At 43.4% G+C, this 21,463-nt stretch overlaps 1 protein-coding gene across 1 annotated transcript in view; it reads left to right on the top strand.

Annotated features, from left to right (window-relative positions):
- The window catches only part of LOC138503906 (mucin-5B-like), a 447,355-nt gene that overhangs the window by 391,025 nt on the left and 34,867 nt on the right, over positions 1-21,463 (top strand). The window contains exons 40-41 of the mRNA XM_069623991.1: positions 5-127; positions 20,759-20,854. Of these exons, the coding sequence (XP_069480092.1) occupies positions 5-127; positions 20,759-20,854 (219 nt within the window). The remainder of the gene's footprint in view (positions 1-4; positions 128-20,758; positions 20,855-21,463) is intronic.

The following is a 21,463-nucleotide window of genomic DNA, read 5'->3' as shown; positions in this document are numbered from 1 at the left end:
TTAGCCGGGAGCAGTGGTTCCCAGTTCCTCCTGCAATGAGTGCAACTGCACTGACACACGGGACCCTTTGCTGCAAACCAACAAAATCCTCTGCAGCCCAATCGTCTGCATCAAGGACTGCCAACCGGTAAGTCAAGCGTTCTATCACTCTTTCATATGTAGTACACAGCACCCAGTCTACATTTTTGACATTGCAGCAAATGTTGCAATAAGTGACATGGACAGAGCAAGCGATAAATGAATGTGTGTCGTGGACATGGCAGAGTGGATAACCTGTAGGAATATGGTTTAATGTATTTCTTGTGAAAAGTACATCAATGAGAGCGCAGGGCATAAGAATCCTTAACCGCATGCTGCAGACTCTGCCAGCCAGTGGGACCTAACCCTGATCTCACCGGGTGACAGTGTGGTTATCATCTTTCATTGGTGTTTATTCATTCGGTTTAAAATGCATACTCTCCCATCGAAGGCAAGCAAAGGGCTGTATAAAGTGTGCAAATTCCAATATATTGAAAAGGTGAGCAGATTACATGACTTGGGTAAATTGAATGTGGCGACTAACAGTGGTTAATTTGAAGCCAAAACACTGGAATGAAGGTAGTCCAATGGTTGTTTCTTGGACCCCCATCCTTCACTACCTCCCCAAAGTATTGAGAGGCCAATCCATTGAATTTCAGATGTACAAAAGAAGACACATATTGACTGTGTAAAGAAGCCCTGCCGAATAAGCTTCAGTGCCATTGTGCAGTGCCTGTACCACCACTAAACTTAAACGATCATGTAACCGGGGCTTTGTTGCTATATGCTGCAGTTACTTCTGCGTGTACTAGATCAACAATGGGGGCTGTTCTGACGTATAACGTTTTCTGGGGACTACTGTTTGACTTGAGTAGGCCTAGGTTATTTCTATTATGTCAAGATAGATACAGAAACACTTTGAATGTGAAAATGCATCAAAACAAGTTTCAGACACAAATAGATTTCAATCAATCAGCTTTTTAAATTTATTTTGCTGCTGGATGCATTTAATAATCATGCATCAATAGTTTTTTGGGGAAATAAGTATTTGTTGAAAAAAACAGAATCGGAAAATACAAAAAGTTCATTCACAAGAACAGAGTTTGCAAGGAGGTTAATTATTAGTCTTAACTTTTACTCAAGCAACTGTTTATGGCAAGATAAATTGCGAAATAGGAAAGTGTTTTGAAAGAAACACTGTGAAACCACCACCTATAGTGACAAGTGATTAGCATGTAGTCCATACATAACAACCAAGACAAAAGCAATGAATGAGAAAACTCTTGGTTATTGTAGCCAGGCTGGAGGGTGACCTAACAAGTGGTCGACGTCTAGATATTGATCAAAGAAGATGTTGGGACCAGAAGGATTATGGAGGTGCTGGTCGGTAAGACGTTTCGGCTAAGTGCCTTCATCTTGGGCCTGGGATAGGTCTCCCTAAAAAATAGAGACAGGGGGACTCTCTTAGTGACTGAATTGAAAGTTTAAAAAACTTTTGTTTGTTAAAAAAAACACAAGACATAATATTTCCATAAAAATGGTACACCACTATGAAATCAGGGACAAGGGAAACTGGGGACTGACCTTAGGGGCTGCAGAACTCCCTGGAACTGGAAATACTGTGAATGGTATAAAATGCCAAATGGTTTAGGCTTCTGGCAACCGGCTGTGGATGGCTGCAAGAATCAAAGAACATGTAGTTCTAGGTAAGGATGCTGCTAGTGACGATCAAAGACAGAAAAGATTGACCCAAGTGTACAAGAAATGGCATGTGCTCACCTTGCTAGGTTGCAACTGTGTGGTAAGACACAGGAAATGTGCAGGGTGCCGGTAGTGTGGCGACTGTTCACAAGGACATGGAGCCAGCACGTAATGGTGGCTGGATGGGTCTTATTTACCAATATTGCCTGTAGTTGTCCTGTGAAAAAACACAACAAAATGCGTGTGCCCGTTAAATAAAATGGTGATTTAACGGTTTAATGGTGAGTATAGGGACTGAAATGAGTGGCAGAGTGGGAAAGTGTATTTACCGGGAAATTAGAATCCCGGGCTAACTGCAAGCTGGCGTGTGTGGTCGCGTTTGTATATTGCGACTGGAGCGCTCCGTTGAAGCTGGAGAACTGAAGAGCCGGGCTGTGCACGGCTGTACTGTGTGCGCATGCGCGCAGGGATTAGTGTATATTTTAATACATGGCGAGTGCGCATGTGCAGGCCCGCTATTCGATAGCGTTACTAAAAAGTGCATGACTGTACGAGACACTAGTCTCATGCCCTTAGCCCCAACGTTGCGGAATGACAAGTACGTTGAGGTTGTACTGGATTACCTCGTATTGCAATGTTTTGTGTAATAAACTGCAGACCTGTGTGAACAGTATGGAGGTCAGATGCAGGCTACTGGTAGCATTCGGGGGCAATATGTAAAAAAAAGGAAAAAAGTTTGGAACTGTAGGTGTGTATTATCAAGCAGAAAAATGCCTGGTGTGGTGGATGTATAATTGGGGTGCTCTGGTAAATGAAATGCAGTTCCTATAAGATGACTGCAGGGAATGCTACTAAGCTACAAAAGTGTGAGGCTAAAGGGAAGATTAGTAGGGGAACTTGTTATGGGCCCTCAATGGTGGGATCTTCAAATGACATGAGAGATGGAGGTCTCACAGGAAGCGGAGACAGCTGCTTTATATGAAGATGTGTAATTATCTGCTGAATTATGTGGGGTCTATCTCGTTTAGCCCGGTAGTAGTGCTTTTCAATTTAAAAATCCACCATGCTTCTTTGTGGCTGAGTGAGTTGGTGGCATTACTCGTATTTGGTACTGAATCTGCTATCCACCAGAGGATATCGTCTGGACCATGATGGTTTTCAATATAATGTTGTACCATTGGGGCAGTGGCAGATTTACATCGGATTCGAGATCTATGTTCTCCTATCCTTTTGTGGATTTGCCTAGTTGTTTGGCCAACGTAACGTAAACCGCAAGACCATTCAATAATATAAATTGCGGAGTGGCGGCGAGTGGCAGTCCTGCAGTATCCCTTGCCTGAAGAGTCTACTTTCCCTGTCTTCATAGGAGGTGGAGCCAATTCTCAACTACTCTATAACTACCTCTACAGTCCGCGGAGCGGACGCGGGGTGGTGGCGAGTGGCAGTCCTGCAGTCATGGCAGGCGAGGCTGCGAGGACTGCCACCTCCCCAACCTCACCATTTACTGACTTGGAAGCAAAACGCTGGATGCGCAGTTCGCGTCCTCCCTCTATTTTAGAAGAACTGACAAACACTAAACAAAATCAAGTCTACTGTTTTTCCACAGCTTGTAGCTCATATGGAAAAACTGATAAGCCAGCAACGACACTGCTCAACTATAAACAGCAAAGGAGGAAAGCAGCCGTTCTTACGGCCCACTCGGCGCTCTCGACGGAAGAAAAACAACGAGAAACGATGCCGGAACCAGAGCCAGGAGTTTCTGCAACATCAATCATAGAGGACTTACATCTTGAGGCCCGACTCACCGGGTACCTCGTGGACCCTGCGATCACTGTCCCTCTGGCGCCCTCACCTATTGGTCCCGGAGGAGATATTAGGTCTGTGCCGTCCAGGGGAGAAGATCCAGGCCCACGAGGATGTACGTTGCCGTCGTCCAATGCCTCAGCCTCCGATGCAGCCTCGAGGACCGGCAAAAACCGAAGTCAGCCGCACGAAGAAGGCCCAGTAATTGCCGAGTCCGGAGTGGTCGAACCCTGCAACCGCGTCACAGTTGTAGCCTCCATACACAGCGGCGCGGCCGCTGAAAAAGAAGACCCCGCCCCGTGGGGGCGCGACCCACCGTCATCTGCCTCGGCACTGAGGACTCCCCCCGAGTCTCTCCACCAGGATGAGGAACTCGCTTGCAATGACCAGGAAAATCCAGATAAGTTGTGCACTACTTCAACGCCGGCCAGGTCAAAACAAAGTAAAGGCCCTAGACACTCACCGGCAGCTCATAAAACAACAGAAAAGAAACGCCTTAAAGGCGGTAAAAAAGACAACAAAAAAAGAAGGCTGCTTTTAAATAAGGGCTTAGTCACAAAGATAACTAATAACAACGGCCTAACAGCCTACTCGAAAAGGTCAGGTAAGGCAATGCAAAACACTGCCTCACAAAACCTGCTCACCAGATTTTTCAATCCAAAAACTTCTCAATATTCTCAATACTCTCATCACACTCTAGAGCTTACGGACAATGAAATTTTGGAAGCACTAGAAGAAAACCGTCAACTGTCAAAATACAGGAAGACTGCGCAACTGACTCACCACCCACAAACATTGGTGACTTTAGCTACTGCTATTTTACACCAAAAGGAGAAGCAACTTTCCGACACCTCAGAGGCTACGCCACCACCATTAAAACAGAAACCTCAGCCCCAGACGGAGAAGGGGAGAGAGCTCCAAACAAACCACCCCGTACAACCAAAGCACCAACCGGGGAAATTTCCAACAAAAGCAATGAAAAGGAGCACGACGTTGGCCTACCAATCAATACAAATGAACCAGTCAAGAACTCAACACCGTTGACCACAAAAGAGCAAGTTTTAACAATTGCCAGATCGGAAGATCTTCAGCCCGATCCCCAAATCTCTTGGTCAGACTCTGGACCTCCTCCAGACCAGGAAAAGCATGATTCTATTCCGACGGCGGATTTGGCCCAACCTCCAACGCCAAATAGCGCCCTTACAGTGGACAAAGAACATTTTAGAAGCACTGGTCGTGAGACGGAAAGCCCAAAATCAATTTCTACAGTACCAGCCAGGCCTTCTCACAGAAGACAATCTCTCGACCATCCCTCCACAAGACATTATCATAAATCTTACAAGACGGCCTCTACTGTTTTTTCGCCTCAAAGAAGTCCTAGCAACCAAGCCAAATCGCCTTCAAAAACTCCATCAGCGAAAAAAACAGACATTTTTTCCATCATGTCTGCAATTTCAATAGGCCTCACCCCATTCACCAAACTTTATGTATCCTTAAATGAGACTCTCAAAGACCACACTTCAATTCAAGCGATGATGTACACTAAACTCATTTTCCTGGAGGGCTATGTGATGGCCCACGAAGAGCGTCTGAAACAAGCAAAAGATCAAAACCTTTATTTTACTCCATCACAACAGAAAGCGAGAAAGGAAAATCCAACACGTGCCGATTCACTGCATAATAAAACCACAAGAGAGGTGGGAGAACAAACCTCAACGTTCATAGATTTGACAGTGAAAACTACCATCAAAAACTGTCAAACCCAAACCGACACAAGCCAAACGAATTCTATAACAAAACCTAGAGGCCAAGATGAGAAAAAGGAAGTTGTACTGGTAGTAGATGACACCTTCACCCCAGACACTGGATACCCCTTCCAGAGCCAAAGCACTGAACAAGCCTACAAGATCTTTACCAAAAAGAAAACGGATAAGGACCAAAGCAAAAGGAGCGATGTCCAACCTTCCAACCCCAAGAAACAACAGGAACCCTCAATTAAACCCAGAACTAAACCGAACAGAGTCGACCCAGAATGTGCTAGAGTGGAGACTATTCCCTCGGCAACCCAGAGCACTCCCACCCCCCAGAACACAGCCACTTATTCTCCCAAAACGACTGAAGACTTCATGATCCAGGAATCGTTGATGAATATTAGCCTGCACTTAGAGGAAGGCTATCCATCAGACACCATCGAGGAAATAGCTAAATCGCAAGGAAAAACAGAAATCCTAGTGGGCCATCATTCCAGCTTAGATGCCACCTTAGAAGAAGTGCGCCCAAACCAACTTGTACCCTTCCTCACATTAGAAGAACGTCGTAACAAAACAATTCAAAATTTAAAGAAGCTGGAACCGAAAGCAACGGAACTTCAGCCAACAACCCAACAAAAACTAACAATGAGCTCCTACAAGGTGAGGGACACTAGTTCAAGGTTTGACTCACAAAGATATCACGCTCGGAGCCATGAAGCCTCGAAAGAGGTGCAATCACAAGGAAAAAAGTCTAGCGAAGAAAGACCTGAACAAAGTAACCGAAAACAAAAAATCGAGGTTCTGCATTACAGATCCAAAACAGAAAAATACAAAAAGATCTCCAAAGCCCCTCAAGAACGACTGTGGGTCCTCAAACTGGAACAAATTCCAGGAAACCATGACGACGTGATTTTGAATAGAAGCTCAGTACTAATACTATTCAATCATGTGCCCAAGCTGAGGATAATTAATATGAATGACCTAAGGATAGTTGATCCAAGCCACAGGAAAGGTAAGGCGCAAACATATCTGCACATTTCTTCAACAACAATCAAAGACCTGCTAAGAAGAGAAGCAAAAAATCTACTAAAGATGGGATACGACCTCACAGAAACAACAAACAGCAGAGATCACTCGCGCACTAAACCCCTCACCCCGAGGGGAAACGGAAAATCCCAAGGCTAATTCAATTACCCAAACATGCCAAAGAAATGGGGAACGGTCGACGGCCAGAATAGAGCAGAGTGAGAACAGCGACACTAAAACCCACGCTTTACCCAGTACAAAGGGGCGAGTCAAATTTATCTCGAAGTACGATGCAACAGGACCAAAAACGAACCTGAATATTCGAATGTCCTCTACAAACACTCCATCTAGAGAAAAGTTACGCAAGACCTTCAGCCAACCAGAACAACCTTCAACGTTGGACAAAACTGGAACTTTAACCAAGTCTACAGCAACGAGCCTATGGGCTTGGCTTCCAAAAGCACTAACATCAAAGAAAATTCAATAGCAACACAAGTACTCGGAAAACAGCCATATAGACCACCAGACAACAGACGTGGGTAGACATGAAATCCGTCTATGTTCTTGGAACACGAGGGGTTTCTACCATTTGACCAACCCAGGCGAAATCCATCTAGGGGATTATGATATACTATGTCTACAAGAAACGTGGCTAACAAAATTACCGACTTTAGATGGCTACGAACTTGTCTTGGCGCCAGCTTTAAAAAGCACGAAAGGCCGGCCATCTTCTGGCCTTTTGACAGCCATCCGCATGGGGCACGGCTTACAACTGGAAAAAGTCTTAAGAGCCAACCAACACCTTCTAGTAGTTCTTCTAAAGTGGTCCCAACAAAGCAATCACGACAAGAAAGACCAAAACACATCTTTAGCTATTTTAAATATATACTGGAATCCAGCAAAAACAGAAGTGACTACTTTCCTTAGAGAAATGGAACTAGAAATAGACGAGATTCTGACAGTGCACCAAGTGACGCATATATAATTTGCGGTGATCTAAATGCAGCATGTCCCCAACAAAAACCAAAAAAAGCCATAACCCCTGCCGTCTTAAGAGGAAGTCAGCGGCTCGACCTTATGAAGTCTAGACAGTTCCAGAATTTAGACACGGTCTTTCCAGACAAGTCACGTCCACCGACCTGGTCAAATGGGGTTTCCGAGTCATCAATTGACCACATATTCGTATCACGCCCTTTCTTGAACTTGATCTTAGACTTCAAGGTGAAACAAACAACGGCAAGTGATCACAACCCTCTAATTACAACGTGGCAAAGCTCCAACAAAGCAGTTGAATCGTTGAACTACCAGGTGGAACTAAATCCTCAGGGAAACAGATTACGCCTTACAGCGAAAGATATTATAGAACTATCCAATAAGTACAGTAAGGCCAAAACAAGTAACCTGGAGTTTGAGACCGATTACGGCCCCTTGCTAACAACCTATAGAAAGCCTGGTACTACGAGATCTCTCCCCGGAGAATCAAAGCATTCGTATGACATACGGCTAGTGGAAAAACGAAGAGAATACCGCAAAGCAATTAGAATTGCCGGAAAACTTGAAGTTAACCAAGCAAAGAGGGAGAAAAGGAAAGTGAAGTCCACTTACCGCTCCTGGCTAAAATCTCATCGCAGAACTCTATATCAACAAGACTCCGAAGCTATTTTGAGAGCCATCTGCACAAAAAATTCGAAAGATTTCTGGACATTAATAAACTCCAAATCATCTACCAGTAGTGCAAGCATTGAAAACGCTATTGGAGAAGCAACTTGGGACAAATACATAAAGAAAACTTTTGGTCTACCTTGGGGCCAGAAACCCGCTACACTAGAGAGTCAAGAACTACCCTGGGTAAAAATCAGCGATCAAGAAGAAATTTTCGACCTAATCGTCAACCTGAAAAATTCAAGGGCTCCTGGCCCCGAAAGTATTACAAATATAGACCTGAAATCCAACTCAGAAGCTTGGTCCTCTTTTATCTGTCAAGTCTTCTCAAGATGTGCGGAATCAAAATCAATTCCTGCTTCTTGGACCACAGCCAAAATTGTACCCATATACAAGAAGGAAGACATCAACGATCCAGTGAACTATCGCCCCATAGCGCTCCTTGATCCAATAGGAAAGCTATTCTGCGATTTGCTACTGAAAAGATTCCAACAATGGGCCTTGAACGCCGCATGTAATGATCCATTTCAATCTGGATTTAAAAAGAACTTGGGAACTACAGCCAATATTCTTCTGATAAGTATACTGAAAATCAAAATGCTCGAAGGAGGGCCTAGGTTACATCTGGCCTTCATAGACTTTTCCCAAGCATTTGACAGAGTCGACAGGTCTGCGCTTTGGAGGAAACTGAAAACCTGGTCTTGCCCTGAGTCCATACTGAACCCCATTAAAGCACTATATATGAACACGACAGTCCGTGTTAAACTGAACTACCAAGGCCTGCTATCAAAACCAATAGCAACCCAAAGAGGTGTCAAACAGGGATGCCCCTTGGCTCCCTCCCTCTTTTTGGCCTACCTCAGTGATTTTCAAATTTCAGAAGCCTCTGTGAGAGCCTTCCCACCCCGGGTGGGTCAACACACCATTAGCAGAATTTTCTACGCCGATGACCTTATACTGATCGATCAAACACCCATAGGTCTACAGCGTCAACTGGACAACCTGTACGAGTATACTACAGCAAATATCCTGGAAGTAAACAAAACCAAAACAAAAATACTTACCTTGGGAAAATCAACGAAGAAAACTGAAAAACTAAAGTGGTTTTTTCTATCAGAGGAGATCGAAAAAGTTCAAAACTTCAAGTACCTGGGTATTGTGCTGGACAACACCAAAAAAGAAACAGCCATGCAAGATCATCTGAGAACAAAAACCAGGAAACTTGCCTCACAAGGAAAAGCTATCGATCATAAGCTGGGTCACTTTTCTACAATCCCGGCAATTGATTTTTACAAAATGAAGGTGGTTCCTGCTCTAACCTACGGTACTGAAGCAATGATATTGCTCCCGCATGAAATTTGGCCAAAACTTGAAGCCTATTACTGGCGAACTGTTCTCAGCCTTCCTACGTCTACGTCGGTAGCATCAATTCGAAGGGAACTGAGTCTTCTGTCCCCGCAAGGGACGTTGAACTGTAATTCACTAAGGCTTTACAGAAAAATCTTACTTCCTGAAAGTCCACTGCTATACAGACTGATCAAAATCGAACTAGCAGCCGAGTCTAACAAAATTCTACAATCCTGGAAGACCTACATCTCAAGACTGCTAAAAGAAATTGAATGTGACAAGAATGACTTGATCACAAATCCGGGAAAAATTCTGAAAAAAACTAAAGAGCTAGACTGGATTAAGACGTTGGCAAAAGCTTCAGAAAACAAGCTAACTCAACACTTGCCACCGAATACAAAGAAACTGAATGAATTACAGGGATACATCAAACAATTTCCCAACAGAAAAGCAAGAAACTGCATTCTAAGAGTGAGATTGAATTTGTTGCCTACAAATGAAATTAGAGCCATTAGGGGTATGTCAACTCTATCACACTGCAGATTATGTCACAATACAAACGAAAAAGAGACAGTTCGACATCTCCTACTGGGTTGCCCAGAAACCAAACCAATTAGGACCGCCTACATGCGACACTTCTCATTGGACCCTTCTTTAAACAGTGAACTTTGTTGGTGGTCAAGAATGACTAGTGGAGATAGACCGACCTGGCTAACGGCTACCACGCAAATAGTTCACCAAATCATGGCAAAACTGGACACTTTGACCTCTCCAGAAATGACAGCAGAAAGTCAGGACGCGACGTTTGCCCTCTGAACTTCGCAAAACCTATAGGTAGCAGCTGCGAGTGAATAGAGATCATGATGAATCATATCTTCCACTCACTAACACCAGTTTGAAGAGGCCGTAGAAGGCTAAAACCCTCGCAACTTTGCTTCTCATGTAAACAAAATCAACAAAAAGACATTTAACAGACATGGAGAGTGACAAGCTCTTTGTAAAAATCAATCTTTTTATTTTGATTCATACAAATAAAAAAAATTAAAAAACAAATATAAATTACATTTTCCGTTTTGCAATTTGTAAACTGTCTGAGTTCCCAATCTTTTTCGCCGATCCTAAATGAAGACATTTTTCTGGTAAAGCGACATTCTGAGCAGGTGCCACGGGGGTGATGACCTCTTATTTCCCGCATATTCCAGAGCATTGATCTTTGTGATTTCTTCTCCAGTCTTGCGTGTGATAGCATGTCCTTCAAATTCTTGGATCGTTTGAGTGCCATTCTTGGTGTTTTCTCTTCTGGCAGGCTTAATTGTACCAGGGGCCAGAAATTTTTCAAAATCCCTTTAAGCTTGGTTGTGTCAGGGCCAAAAGTGGAGACAAATGTGATGGTATCCGCTTGGTCTGGGTTTTTCATTTTGGGTGTTAATAAACTTTCCCTAGGCGTATATTTGGCTCTTTTAATAGTCCGACTGACGAGTTTTCTGGGATATCCTCTTTCTTGTAGTTTATGTTTGAGTTTTATTGCATGTTCTTGAAAATTACTCATTTCAGTGCAATTTCGCCGTAGTCTCAGGAATTGGCCATATGGGAGGTTATCCCTTAGGTTCCTTGGGTGATGGCTTGTATAATGAAGTAGGGTATTTCTCTCAGTCTCCTTTGTGGAGAGGTCGCATTGCAATTTGCCATTCCTGGCTAAGATGGTCAGATCCAAAAAATTGATGGCACTTTTGCTGTTTTGCATAGTGAATTTTATCTCTTGGGTCTGGATATTGATCCACTCAAAAAATGAGGTAAGGCTGTTTTCATCCCCGTTCCAAATAAGGATGACATCATCAATGTAACTAAACCAAGAGGAGATTTTGTCTTGAAACGGGTTAGATGTGTCTATGACATATTGCCTCTCAAATTGTGCCATAAAAATTATTGCCAGACTCGGGGCAAGTGCAGCTCCCATTGCCGTTCTACTTGTTTGGAGATAGTATTCGTCATCAAATGTGAAGAAGTTGTTGGTTAGCGCAAGTTCAAGTAGTTCCACTATAAAGTTAGTGGGAACTCTTGTCTGGGTCATGAAGTGGGTAAGATGTTGTCGGATGCACTCCGGAAAAAAACAACAGGGTAAATTCAAGCTCGAAGAGCCAGAGTGGCAATTGCCTTCCCAAACCGTAGGGAAATACTGATACACAGGGAACGGTTTTCTGGGGAAAAAGATTCATCAACTTGCCGGTGAGGGCAAGACCAAACAACTAATGATATTTTTGTTAACCATGGTCCTGTTCACTTAGACACAGGTGGAAAAGCTGGTCTGATGCAGGGAAGGAGGGAGGGGGGGGCAACCAGCACAATGATGTGGGGGAGTGCGAGAGGGGAATTAAATCTCGGATTCTTAAATCTAAGCAGCTAGCAGTCACAAGTGCAGAGATTGAGGCATCGGAATAGTCATGTAATTTTTATTTTAGCATTGATAACTGGAAAGTTCCTTGCAAAAGGGTGGTTGCCCAAAGGGTGGGTGAGGTGATATCAAAATATCACTAAAAAATGCACTGTCCCACTTGTTATGGGATGGGAAAACCCATGTTGTTGTGGGGTTTTCTCTCAATTACATGCAGTAACCCCTGTTGGTATTGGGGGTATCATAAAATGTTGTGGTGAGGCCACAACAGGTGAGGTCGACCGGTTTCGATGGTTCAAGGGTGATTACCGACCATCTTCTTCAGGACAAGATCGATTTTCATATGCTGCTGAGTAGCGACTGTCCTCTTAGTAGGGCAGCAATAACAGGCTGCAAAGGGATCCTGGAATAGGAGACACAAAAGACATAATTGCAGAGAGTGCATGAGTAAGCCTCTAACTGCAATATTGCAACAATGGTGCATCCAGAGTGCAGCTAAAAAACCTGTTACAAGGCAAATGAATGCTACCAAAGACAAGGTGCTCGCCAATTCAGAGCAAAGAACGCCACTGTAATGGTGGCTAAAAAACATAGACAAGTCAACCCCGTGGTGGAGGGAAAGAAAGTGGCAAGACCTGTGCACGTGAGGGAAAAAGAGGGGGGCACGGTGGGGGATGGGAGGGGGCGGACCGTGGAGTGTGCGGGGGGACCTACCTGGAAAGGATGACTGAGCTATCCAGGAAATGCACTGGGAGCGGTGAGAGAGCTCTCTCCAGTAGCGAACCTGCAAAGAAAGCGATGCTGTAAAGGACTGGATGGTTGTCGGGCGGTGCTGAAGGGAGCAGAGAAATACGCATACCTGGGAAAAATCAATCGAGGCGAGCGCATGAAAACTGCAGTCTGCTCCGTCCTAAGGATGTGGGTGTACTGAGCGGCAGCGAAGGATGTCTGCCGTGTGTGACGCTGTATGGAGGCGGGGCACCGTCCGTGATGGGCACGTAGGCCAATCGGCGGTGGACGCGTCACGGGCTTGTCAGTGGAAGGTTGGCCTATCAATGGGCAGCCCAGGCGGAAGTCTATGTTGCGGGCGGCCAATCAGGACACACATATGCGAGGGTGTGTGTGCTGCCGAGCTAGGGCTAGAGAGGGGTGGCCATGTATCGGGTGAGATGGCTGGGGGAGAGCCGGCCAAGGCGTGGCCCGTGCAATAAGGTAAGCGCGCGCGAGGCCAATCGTTGGTCACTCAGCGGTGGGTGTGTATGTGAGGACAGGACATGGCTGGTGTCGGGGCAGGCAAGGGGAGGAGTCCTGGTGTGGACTCTCAGGGGGGGCTGTGAGGCAAGGTGCCTGGGCCGGGTGGTGGGTGCAGGGAGTGAGTGATCAGGACAGCAGGTGAAGAAGTGAAAGTGATGCCAGGGAATGAGCAGTGAAAGAAGGGGAAACAGTGAAAGAACAGCTAAAAAACTCTCTTGTGCGAGTTCCACAAGTGCACCAGATGATTAAATCAAAACAGATGATTAAATCAAAACAGAAGGCAAGAAGAGTTGAAGATGCAACACGGGTAGGTCAAAAGGGAGAACACCAATGGGTGAAAGAAAGGGAGACAGTTGTAAATGAAACGGAAATACATATAGCAGTTAAAGAATGCATCAAACATTTCATATGTTATCCCGTTAATCACACAGATACATCAGCCAGAGAATAGTGATTCATGAAATGTCAAGGTTCAATGCTGTAGCACCGCCAGTTCTTGCCACTGCATTGCTTCGTTCAACCCTTGTTTGCAGGTATTTAAGCGGAAAATCCACTTCTGTTCTTGAGTAAAGAGTATAGCGTGGTAGTTGCCTCCTCGCTTCGGGTACTTGATTTTTTCCAAAATGGTCCATTGAAAAGACTCTGCTGTGTGTCCTTCCGCCAAAAAATGCGGAACCATAGGTGCTGTAAGTTTCTTAGTGCGGATGCAGGATCTATGTTCAATCATCCGTTTCTTTACTTCTCTAGCAGTCATCCCAATGTATCGCAAATGGCACGGGCAGGTGATCATATAAATTACTCCTTTGGTATTGCAGTTGGTGAAGAATTTCTGGGTCCAGGGAGTAGTCCAGCCAATATCCAGACTGGTGCTCCGAACTGTCTGGGTACACATTGAGCAAAGGCCACACGGGCTATGGCCCACTGGGTTGGTCTGGTTCCATAGGGTGGCCTGTGTGTTCTTGGCAGAGTCTGTGTCTGGCCGCACCGTGTTGACGAGGGCGTCTCTCAGGTTGCGTCTTCTTTTTAGTGCAAACCGTGGCGTGGGCATGTTAGACGCACCAGTGTTGAGAATGGGCCATAGGGACTTAATTTCCTTTTTGATTTTATTAAGTAGTGGAGAATAACTTAATACAGCCGTGATGGTTGTGACATCTGAGTCCTTCTGATGTTGTTCAAGGGTACATGCGCGTGGGATGCTTCTGGCCCTTCTGTATGTGTTCCGGACAATCCTCTGCGGGTAGCCTCGTTCAATGAGTTGCTTTTTGAGAGTCTTGGGCTGAGCAGTGTAATCTTCCGTCCTAATGCAGAGCCGACGGTACCGCAAAAATTGGCCAAACGGTAAGTTGTCTCTGAGGGATTGGGGATGATAGCTCGAGTATGTGAGGAGGGAATTCCTATCTGTGTTTTTGCGGTAAACTTTGGAAATGAGCCCGCCTTGTGAGGCCATAATATCTAGATCAAGGAAATGGGTCTTGTTTCTGTCTTGTTCCATGGTGAACTGCAGATGGATATTGCGTGTATTGAGCCATTCATGGAAAGCCAAGAGTTCTTCATTGGAGCCTCTGAATATGATAAAGATGTCATCTATATAGCGGCGCCAAATGAGCAGTTTGTCACAAAAAGGGTTGGTAGAAGGATATATATGCTGGAGCTCAAAGGAGTTGACATAGAGATTGGCCAGACTTGGTGCGAAGGTAGCACCCATGGCGGTGCCCGAAATCTGTTGGTAAAATTGGTCATTAAACATGAAGTAGTTCTTCGTGAGGGCTATTTCAGCCAAGGTGGATATGAAGGTGGAGGGCACCTCATGGAGGTCAATGCCTGAATCAAGGAGATCTTTGAGCATGGTAAGAGTTTCTTGTTGCGGGATCTTGGTGTACAAGGATTCGATGTCAATGGTGACTAGCCAATCAAGTTCTGGGTTGAATTGCACAGAGTCAAGAAGAATGAGCATAGCTGTAGAGTCTTTAACATAAGATTGCATTTTCGGAATTTCGTCCTTGATGAAAAAGTCTACGTATTGAGATAAAGGTTCTAAGATAGACTGGATCCCTGAAACGATTGGACGGCCCGGGATGGGCAGAGGGGTTTTATGTATTTTTGGAAGAGCGTACATGGCTGGAGTCCTTGGATGCAATGGCGTCAGGAAGGCTGCTTCCCTTGGGCTGACATATCCTTCTGCTTCTGCTTCTTCAATGATAGGTGCGATTAGAGCCTGCAGAGAGGCCGTTGGATCACTGCGAAGTAATTGGTAACTGGAGGTGTCGCAGACCAAGGCTTCCACCATGTTGTTGTAGTCGTCGGTATTCTGAATGACTATAGCTCCTCCTTTGTCTGCCGGTTTGATGGTTATGGCTTGATTTTTGGCAAGATCAGAGAGAGCATTAAGTTGGATTTTAGTGCAGTTGTTGTGAAGGAAGGGAATGCTATCTTCGATTTCTGAGAGTTTTTTCATGAGGGCTTGTTCAAACGTGATAGATTCGGCCGTGTAGGCACTGGAGGGTACACAAAACTGAGAGGTGGGTCTAAGGCCAGTGGCGTCCTTTTGTGAATTAGATTTGTCTTCAAAGAATTGCTGCAGATGTATTTTCCGTAGAAGTTGATTACATTCGATCCGGGTTTGAAAAGGATCGTATCTTGCTGTAGGTATAAATGAGAGGCCCTTCTGCAGGATCTCTTCCTCCGGTCGAGTCAATTGATGCGATGATTTATTCATAATAAGGGAGGTGGGAAAGTTGCTTCTTGTGGGATGTTAGTGTAAAGTCTAACTACGTCCATGGTGACTAGGAGTTCCTGCTCGCTGTTGAATTGGCGTCCTTCAAATTTGGAGATGGTAGACATGGTATCTCTGAGGTACGTGGGTGTTTTCTGGCTTAGGGGTTTCAGAAAATAGTCTATGAATTTGCAGATGGGCTCAAGAATTGACCCACAACCTGACACAATTGGTCTGCCTGGAGGGTTTTGGCTATTTTTATGAAGTAGTGAAGCATAGAAAGATGGTATTCTGTTTTCTGAAGTATTCAGGAAAGTTTCTTCACGCTCTGTGATCCACTCATGCTCAAGTGCAAATCTAGTTGTTTCCTGGATTTTGTGTTTTATGGCGGCTGAGGGGTCTTTTCTTAGTTTTTTGTATTTACCTTCTTCATTTAGTAAATGCATCACCATTTCTTTGTATTGTGTTATATTCTGAATCACAATACCACCTCCTTTATCGGCTGTTTTTATAATCAAGTCTTTGTTTTTGGCTAAGCTAGTTAAAGCCTTGCACTCACCTGTGGTCAAGTTCTGTCTTAACTGCTGTTGATTGGTTTGTAGTTTCCTTATTTCTTTTGTAATACATTTTTCAAATGTAAGCAAGGAGCTGGGTACTTCGTTTTCCATAGGAATAAATGTGGATTTTATTCTTAGTCCGGTGTCATTTTGTTCTGGGTGAAGGTCTTTATCCCTGAAGTACACTTTCCTTCTGATACTTCTGAAAAGGTTGGATAGTTCAGCGTCCAGTTTGAGCCAATCAGTATGTTCAGTAGGTACAAACGATAAACCTTTGGTGAGGATAGAGATTTCTTCTTTCGAAAGCACATGTCCTGATAAATTGAATATTGGTATTTCAGTTAGAACCTGCGATTGGTTCTCCTCCTCTGGTTGCGTGGTCCCCACTGGGGGTAGTTGAAAAACTGCATTGCCTGTGGGTGCTGATGCGGCCCCCAGTATGCGCCTCTGGGGGCCATTTGCCCTAAAAAAGGCATCTGATTTGGAGGTTGATATTGTCCTTGTTGTCTGTTTTTGTTCCTGTTTTGACTTGAATCTCCTGATAAGGAGTTGGAAATTGAAGTGTCTGAAAAAGAGACCCATTCACGTCTATTTCTGGTGGCCGAGGTTTGGTTAGCCAGTCTTTCCTTTTCCTTCTTGTCCTTATATTCTGCTGAGAGATAAGGATAAATTAGTTCTATTTTGAAATTGCTTATGTACTTTGCTAATTTTTTATGTTTTTTCTCCAATGTGGTGTCTGTTTCTAAAGCTCTGTCTCCATTGCACCAAGAATCTGCATGGCACCATAGCAACTTCCAGGAGTATGACTTTGGAATGCACTCCATAGTCTCTCACTATTGTCAGTTCATTATGGGACATATTAGACTCCTCCAAGCTAATATGGACACTAGTTGACCTTCCTATTGCAAAGATCAATCCAGTTTGGTAACTCAAAAATATGAGTCCCTAAACCTATGAGATTGAAAGCATGGGCCTAGAACCTTTCAGAAAATTACAACTCTGAGGTACCCACCTAAGGATTTGATAGCTGGAACACAACACTGTTTGAAGGACCCTGTCCGCAAGGTACCATTTGCTTCGCTGTCCTATTTTTCCATGATTTTGTGTTCTATTGTTTCTCTTTTGATTAACTGATTCTCATGGGAGGATCATGAGAAGCAGGACTAATGGAGATGCTGCATCTCAAAAATTAAGAAAACATACAGACCATAGTTTCTCATTATAACTGTGCCCATGGTCAGGACAATCTCCTCCAGCAATATTAGTCATCACCTGACTATGCCATTGCTTTCTGACCTAGCCTAGGACTGCAATTGAATTGAGGTTCCTGAGTTCAGGATGTGCTATACCTCACCAATTGTGCGTGGATCGTTCAGAATATCCGTGATCCCATGAACGACTATTACCTTGTGGTTGGCCCTCAAGCTAATTGTTACTGACTCCTGAATCACTACCATGACAAGTGGGTTTTAATCAAAGGCCCAAACATACATAACTGAAAGGCCCACAGGAAGAATTACCTGCTACCCTTTGAACCTTCACATAGAAAATGGGCCTATTAAGGCAGATTGTGTGCGTTGCTGCAAGTCACACAGGGGAGAACTATGTGAATGGCCAAGCACTGGAAATCAAAAGCCCTATCTTTCATTACAAAAGGAAAGGTTGAACTGAAAAGCAGTGTTTTTCAGTGAAACTGCCACCCATCGTATGACAGTGAAGTGTAACAACACAGACCCACTTTTCATCATAAAAACAGACAGCAGACCATTACAAATATACTTTATGAATTACTAAAATAAACAGCCCTGTATGATATGATGTTGATGATATGATAGGCTATTTATAATGCGCTTAATACCCAGAGGTTTCTAAGCGCGGACCCGGCGATCCAACCTGTGTTGCTCTGTGTCATCTTGCTTTCAAGGCAAGCACGTTGGCGCTGAGCTATCCTCCCGAGACTGTACTTTCAGCTGTCACATTTAAAAAACAATGCTATTTGCAAAGAAATAATACATCCACTGATATAAAAGATAAGAATAGAAGGTTTTGCGATCAAAATGTTGGTCAACTTCAGATAACATGACAGGGCTGGCCTGGCTCCTTATCTGCAATGTGAGATCTCTATGTGGCCGATGCAATCAAACTATTTAATACCTGCAGCACACCAACTTCAAACAACAAAGAGGTGAATGGCTTTTATCCCTGCCTTAAAAAGCACAAACCAGGAGGCTTTTTTCACATGCTGCCCAAGAAAGGAAACTGACCATGCAGGAATGAGAACTAAGATTTGCATACATGTGAAGATTTCCCATTAATTTAAATGGACTTTCATGACTAGTGATTTTCTCAGCAACAATAAGTCACACAGCATCCATTTATATGCCATTTTCAACATAATTTCAAGGCCATTTTGTTGAAATATCATTTATCGACATGTGACTTATGGAATTGCAGTAGCAAGCTAAAATGTGTTTCTGGCTTCTCTGAAAATGTCCCAAATTTAAGAATTGTCAAGCTGGTGGAGGGCAAAATTAGGTATCTGGAGACTAGATTGCATGTTCATAACTATTATACTTTTTGTACAAATGGCAAGAAATTTCCACACACCCGTGCAACGTTCTGCAAACCCAGCTCCCATTTTATAAAATCCACCATGATTAGCTGAAGTGGAATATATATATTTACATATGGCATTTATTGATATATTACCACGTTTTGCCATGAAGGTACTGTTTGCCAAAAAGTTGACATGAGAAAAGAAGTGGAATTTGAAATGGGAGTTGCAATATTTCTGTTCTTGACAACTAAACCAATCCTTAGAGAGAGGCTGGACTTGGGGGTGCAGAGAAATGTAAATGTCCAATCTCGGTTGTGAGATCATAAGTTAGCACCGCCTAATGTTTACTGTCCAGTGCAGGGGCTTAGTAGGTAAAAAGGTCTTGCGCCATGGAAAATGTGAGAACTGCAAAAAGGTTACCAGGGGACAGCTGCCAAAAATTACTAAAGGAGTAATGGCTTGTTTTTTTTATTTTGTATTAGCCATGTATCTATTCTCAAGCTAAATGCTGGTGAAGTCCTATTTGCCGTATGCATTTTACAAATCTGTAATTTAATCTTCAAGCATTTTGAGTGCGCAGGGAACTCCATATACCAAGCCTTGAAGGTGACCTAGTTTTCACAAAACAAAAATGGTGCTTTTGTTTTAATACTAAACCTCTTAGCCAGTAATGTTGAAGATTATGTTCTAGCATTGTGCCATATTACCATTATTGAAATTTGACATACAATGGGATTCATGGGAAAAGAGTTTTGACCAGTTTTCTTAGCATGCGTTCAATGTTGGTGAGACAAAAGTACATGTAAAAAGTGTGTTTTGTAATTGAAGCTGTGTTTTCTGCCACAAATAGTGTGGTTGCTGTGATTGAATACATTATTATTCATTGAGCTTATAATTAAAATAAATATATATTTACCCAGGACTGGTTCCTGGTTCACTGTGGGAACAGTGGGGAGATTTAGGTGGCTCTATATAAGCCTTCAGTAAGGCCAGTGCTAAAATGCTTAACCAAGTATTGCTTAGCTCCTTGTTTGGGGGTGGGAAGGAACTCCCCAGGTTAAGGGTGGTCTCAATATAACGCAACAGGAAAACTTATGAATTTCACTGTTTAACACTACCCATGTAACGAGATAACTATTCTGAGTGACTAACAACTTTAAAACCTACCATTATGGAGACATTTGTATTAATTGTTGTGAATAAGGTGTTACGCTGTTTCTTGAACCACCTTACTGGAAACTAGAACTTATTTCTCAAACACCACTTCCAATAGGCAAGTCGGAGGATTCCTGTTTTTAAAGGAGGGCAATAGAAACCAGACTACATCCAAAGGCATGGAGAAAAACTTGACTCAGAGCACTGTTCTTCCTTTATTGATAGAGTGAGCGCTATGTTTCAATCACCCATCTTATCAAACGAATGCACAGCCTCAGAATATTACCTCATTACCTCATTATGCTAAAATGAGCCTATTTATTTTTTACTTTAATCTTGATTTAAATCAAATGCCATCTTCATTGCTCTAATTTGCTAGTCCCAGCTCCTTTGTGACAAACCTCGGCACAATCGCTGAATAGAATAGGAGCCTATCATCCTATCACTGACACCAGACGCGCTCTTCCTGTGGGTGTTTTGGTCTCTAATCATAACTGAAGTGCTCAGCCGCACATAACAGTCTTTATTCCCAAGACCACTGAAGAACACATGTTTTGTCCAATGACCTATCTACCACCCTATCATGTCATTAACAGGTTAATTCTGTTACTTCTCTGATATTAAATGTTTTTTTTCTTCTTTTTTTTCTGATAGGATTTCTTTAGCACAATGGCTTTTAACCTACTTTGGAAACGGTTCTCTCATTGTACAGTAGTTGACAAATTATTCCTTTGATGAAACTGCCGTTTTTGTTCAAACATATTGTATTCAATATATCCATTTAGACTTCAGTGTGGCTGAACTTTAATGTCTCCCTCACAGGGCTTCACATATGTGGATGCTGTAGGGCGCTGCTGTGGAGTGTGCAAACAAACGGCATGTGCAGTGTCTTTCCCATCTGGTATTATCACTATTCAGGTACTGGACATTACCCCTTCTTTTCTTATTAATTATGTGAAAATATGAACATATTTCTTAATAAGTTTGTTGAATTGTTTTTTCACGTTTAACCACCTAGCAAAGATTGCGCAACATAAAATGCATGAATAGAAAGGTTTTATTTTCAAGTGTGTAACATTTACCACTAACGTCCCCCAAAAAAGTCAATGATTGTCATTAACGAAATGGTTTAGAGATTACACTGTCCTATAAATAACTGTGTGTGTAGTGGGGTCAACGATGTAATCAATTACACAAAGAGCAATTAATGTGCCAATTTATTCTATTTGTAATGGTTTTCCAACCCTTCCATTAGGGTTCCACGCTGCTGTCCTCATCGCCAGTCCAGCCAATGACTTGCATACCACCCATGTCCTCTTCTTCATAAATAGTATTGGTCATCTTGGTCTCTTAGAATCAATATTGCTGTACCACCATGACTTGCATACCACCCATGTCCTCTTCTTCATAAATAGTATTGGTCATCTTGGTCTCTGAGAATCAATATTACTGTAACACCTCTAGAAGCATCAGTCTGGGACTCCTCAACCCGCTTCGTCAAGTAGAAGGCTGTTTTGAGGAAAATCA

This window comes from Ambystoma mexicanum, chromosome 11 (genome assembly GCF_040938575.1).
Source record: "Ambystoma mexicanum isolate Mex_15411 chromosome 11, UKY_AmexF1_1, whole genome shotgun sequence".
Taxonomy (NCBI): Eukaryota; Metazoa; Chordata; class Amphibia; order Caudata; family Ambystomatidae; genus Ambystoma; species Ambystoma mexicanum.
This window is presented reverse-complemented; position numbering and strand designations above follow the sequence as displayed.